We start from the raw sequence: 4,710 nt of genomic DNA, 5'->3' as shown, positions 1-4,710 counted from the left end.
CACCCCAGGCTGAAGGCGGCCGTGGTGCCCCCCCCGCAGTGTCCTCGTCCACCTGGGCTACGGGCGGGGGGAGCTCCTGGGGCGCTCCTGGTACCGGCTCCTGCACCCCGAGGACCTCGGCCACGTGGCCCGGCAGCACCTGCGCCTCGGTGGGTGTCCCCTCCCCTGTGTCCCCCCCCACCCTGGGGGCTCCACATCACCCCTGGGTTCCTTGGGGTCCCCACGTCCCTCCCCAACTGTGCCCTGGGGTCTCCATGTCTCCCCTGGTGTCTCCATGTCACCCCTGGGTTCCTTGGGGTCTTCATGTCACCTTGGGGTCCCCACGTCACCCCTGGGTTCCTTGGGGTCTCCATGTCCCCCCTGGGGTCTCCACGTCACCCTTGGGTCCTCTGGGGTCCCCACATCCCCACCAACTGTCCCCTGGGGTCTTCCTGTCACCCTTGGGTTCCTTGGGGTCTTCATGTCCCTCCTGGGGTCTCCATGTCACCCTTGGGTTCCTTGGTGTCTCCATGTCCCTGTGTCCCCTGGGGTCTCCATGGCCCCCTTGGGGTCTCCATGTCACCCCTGGGTTCCTTGGGGTCTCCATGTCCCCCCTGGGGTCTCCACATCACCCTTGGGTCCTCTGGGGTCCCCACGTCCCCCCCAACTGTCCTCTAGGGTCTCCATGTCCCCCCTGGGGTCTCCATTCACCCCTGGGTTCCTTGGGGTCTCCACGTCCCTGTGTCCCCTGGGGTCTCCATGTCACCTTGGGGTCTCCATGTCACCCTTGGGTCACCCGGGGTCACCACATCCCCCCCAACTGTCCCCCAGGGTCTCCGTGTCCCCCCTGGGGTCTCCATGTCACCTCTGGGTTCCTTGGGGTCTTCATGTCCCCCCTGGGGTCTCCATGTGCCCCAGTGCCCCCAATCCCCCCATCCCTGATGTCCCCACCCATCCCAGTTGTCCCCATTGATGTCCCCATTGATGTCCCCATGTCCCCAACGTCCCCAATCCCCCCATCCATGATGTTCCCACCCATCCCAGTTGTCCCCATTGATGTCCCCGTGTCCCCAACACCCCCAATCCCCCCATCCCTGATGTTCCCACCCATCCCAGTTGTCTCCATTGATGTCCTCGTGTCCCCAACACCCCCAATGCCCCCGTCCCTGATGTCCCCACCCATCCCAGTTGTCCCCATTGATGTCCCCATGTCCCCAACCGCCCCCCTCTCTTTGTCCCCCTTCCCACTGACGTGTCCCCGTGTCCCCCCCACAGCGGGCGCGGGGGCAGAAGCCCGGGGGGAGCTGGTGACGCGGCTCCAACGCAAGGACGGGCTGGGCTGGACCTGGGTCTACGCCCGACTGCGCCCCGAGGGACCCGCCCTGCTGGCCCACAACTTTGTCATCAGGTGAGTGCACCCCAACATCTGGGGGGACACAGGGGGGTGGGGGCCTCCCCTCCCCACAAGGTCCCACCAACCCTGGAGGTCCCACCAACCCTAGAGGTCCCACCAGCCCTAGAGGTTCCACCAACCCTAGAGGTGCCACCAACCCTAGAGGTCCCACTAGCCCTACAGGTCCCACCAGCCCCGGGAGGTCCCACCAACCCTGGAGGTCCCACCAACCCTAGAGGTCCCACCAGCTCAGGAGGTCACACCAACCCTGGAGGTCCCACCAACCCTAGAGGTCCCACCAGCTCAGGAGGTCACACCAACCCTGGAGGTCCCACCAACCCTAGAGGTCCCACCAGCTCAGGAGGTCACACCAACCCTGGAGGTCCCACCAACCCTAGAGGTCCCACCAGCTCAGGAGGTCACACCAACCCTGGAGGTCCCACCAACCCTAGAGGTCCCACCAGCTCAGGAGGTCACACCAACCCTGGAGGTCCCACCAACCCTAGAGGTCCCACCAGCCCTAGAGGTCCCACCAACCCTAGAAGTCCCACCAAACCTGGAGGTCCTACCAGCCCCTGGAGGTCCCACCAGCACTAGAGGTCCCACCAGCCCCAGGAGGTCCCACCAGCCCTAGAGGTCCCACCAACCCTAGAGGTCCCACCAGCTCAGGAGGTGCCACCAGCCCTAGAGGTTCCACCAGCCCTACAGGTCCCACCAACCCTACAGGTCTCACCAGCCCCTAGAGGTCCCACCACCCTAGAGGTCCCACCAGCTCAGGAGGTCCCACCAGCCCTAGAGGTCCCACCACCCCTAGAGGTTCCACCAACCCTAGAGGTGCCACCAGCTCAGGAGGTCCCACCAGCCCTAGAGGTCCCACCAGCTCAGGAGGTGCCACCAGCCCTAGAGGTCTCACCAACCCTGGAGGTCTCACCAGCCCTAGAGGTCTCACCAACCCTAGAGGTTCCACCAGCCCCAGGAGGCCCCACCAACCCTAGAGGTCCCACTACCTAGGAGGACCCAGTTTCCCCATAACCCCCCCGTTCTCTCCCACAGCGAGGCCGAGGCCTGGTGTCTGAGGCAGCAGTTGGCGGCCGAGGCCCCCCCGGGACCCCCCGAACCCTTCGGGCCCGGCCTTGACTTCCCCGGCGCCGGCATCGGAGCTGGTGGGGACCTCGGTGGCCCCGGCATCAGCCTCGGCGTTGGAGCTGGTCTCGGAGATGACGTTGGGGTCAACGTTGGCGTCAGCCTTGGCCTTGGGGTCAACGTTGGGTGCGGCGTTGGAGCCGACGTTGGACACGGACTTGGGGTCAATGTTGACCCTGGTCTTGGAGCTGGTGCTGGACCTGATGTTGGAGCTGGTCTTGGAGCTGGTCTTGGAGCCAACATGGGGCCTGGTCTTGACACCAACATGGCACCTGGTCTCGGAGCTGCCGTCAGACACGGTCTTGGAGGCAACGTTGGGGCCAACGTTGACCCTGGTCTTGGAGTGAACGTTGGACGTGGGCTTGGAGATGGTGTTGGACACGGTCTGGGTGCTGATGGTGGCACCGGAGTGGGGATGGGCGTAGGAGCCGGCATCAGGGTGGACGTTGGCCTCGGGGTGGCAGCCGGCGCCGACGTTGGCCCAAACCTCGGGGCTGACATTGGAGCTGCTCTGGGAGCCGGCGCCAACGGAGAAGACGTTGGAGCTGGTCTCCAAGCCAACGGCGAAGGAGACGGTCTCGGAGCCGGCGTCGCGCTCAGCGTCGGGGCCAACGTGGGGCCCGCTCTGGGTGGTGGCATCAGAGCCAGCGTCGGGTTGGGCATCGGGGCCAACGTGGGGCCCGCTCTTCCATCCGACGTGGGTGCTGGCGTCGGACTCGCCGTCGGAGCCAACGTTGGTTCTTCTCTTGGATCTGCTGGTGGACTTGGCCTTGGGGCCAACGTTGGCTCCGCCCTTTCATCTGGTGTTGGATCCGGCGTCGGACTCACCATCGGAGCCAACGTTGGTTCTTCTCTTGGATCTGCTGGTGGACTTGGCCTTGGGGCCAACGTTGGCTCCGCCCTTTCATCCGGTGTTGGATCCGGCGTCGGACTCACCGTCGGAGCCAACATTGGTTCTTCTCTTGGATCTAATGTCGGACTCGCCGTTGGAGCCAACGTTGGTTCTTCTCTTGGATCCGGTGTTGGCTCCAGTCTTGGATCCGGCGTCGGACTCACCGTCGGAGCCAACGTTGGTTCTTCTCTTGGTTCAAGTGTTGGACTCACCGTCGGAGCTGGCGTCGGAGCCAACGTTGGCTCTTCTCTTGGAACTGGTGTTGGACTTGCCTCTGGAGCCAACGTTGCCTCCAGTCTTGGATCCGGTGTTGGACTCACCATCGGAGCCAATGTCGGTTCTTCTCTTGGATCAAGCGTTGGACTCTCCGTTGGAGCCAACGTTGGTTCTTCTCTTGGATCCGGTGTTGGACTCGCCGTTGGAGCTGGTGTTGGAGCCAACGTTGGTTCTTCTCTTGGATCTGGTGTTGGACTCTCTGTTGGAGCCAACGTTGGTTCTTCTCTTGCATCAAACATTGGACTCTCCGTTGGAGCCAACGTTGGTTCTTCTCTTGGATCCGGTGTTGGACTCGCCGTTGGAGCTGGTGTTGGAGCCAACGTTGGTTCTTCTCTTGGATCTGGTGTTGGACTTTCCGTTGGAGCCAACGTTGGTTCTTCTCTTGGATCAAGTGTTGGACTCTCCGTTGGAGCCAACGTTGGTTCTTCTCTTGGATCAAGTGTTGGACTCTCCGTTGGAGCCAACGTTGGTTCTTCTCTTGGATCAAGCGTTGGACTCAACGTTGGAGCCAACGTTGGCTCTTCCCTCGCATCCGACGTCGACGTTGAGGTTGGACTCGGCGTCGGAGCCGACGTTGGCTCTTCCCTCTCATCCGACGTCGCATCCGGCATCGGCCTCGGCCTCGGGGCCAACGTTGGTCCCTCTCCCTCATCCGACGTCGCCGGCGGCTCCGCTTTGGGATTCGCCGTCGGAGCCGCTCTCGGAGCCAACGTCGGCCTTTCCCTCGCGACCACCAATGAGGAAGCTCCTCTTGGACTGGGGGGCGGAGCCAATATCGGCGCCGATGGTGTCCCATCGGCCGTCGGAGCCACCCTTGGCCTTGGCCCCACCCTTGACCCTCCCCTTGGCCCCGCTCTTGGAACCACCGGTCTCGGGACCACCCTTGGCCCCTCCTTGGGTCCCCCCATGGGGGCCGCCGTGGGGTTGGCCGTGGGCCCCCCCCGTTTAGGTTCGGCCTTGGGGGTCCCCGAAACCCCGGGGGGAGCCACCGAAACTTGGACCCCCCCTTACACCCCCCGCCAAGCTC

General features: G+C 64.0%; 1 protein-coding gene across 1 annotated transcript in view; it reads left to right on the top strand.

Annotated features, from left to right (window-relative positions):
* The window catches only part of LOC106900635 (fibroin heavy chain-like), an 18,653-nt gene that overhangs the window by 13,719 nt on the left and 224 nt on the right, over positions 1-4,710 (top strand). The window contains exons 4-6 of the mRNA XM_014962768.1: positions 40-149; positions 1,255-1,387; positions 2,426-4,706. Of these exons, the coding sequence (XP_014818254.1) occupies positions 40-149; positions 1,255-1,387; positions 2,426-4,706 (2,524 nt within the window). The remainder of the gene's footprint in view (positions 1-39; positions 150-1,254; positions 1,388-2,425; positions 4,707-4,710) is intronic.

Source organism: Calidris pugnax, unplaced genomic scaffold (genome assembly GCF_001431845.1).
Source record: "Calidris pugnax isolate Ruff unplaced genomic scaffold, ASM143184v1 scaffold439, whole genome shotgun sequence".
NCBI lineage: Eukaryota > Metazoa > Chordata > Aves > Charadriiformes > Scolopacidae > Calidris > Calidris pugnax.
The sequence above is the reverse complement of the archived record's forward strand: the minus strand, read 5'-3'. Positions and strand labels throughout refer to the sequence as shown.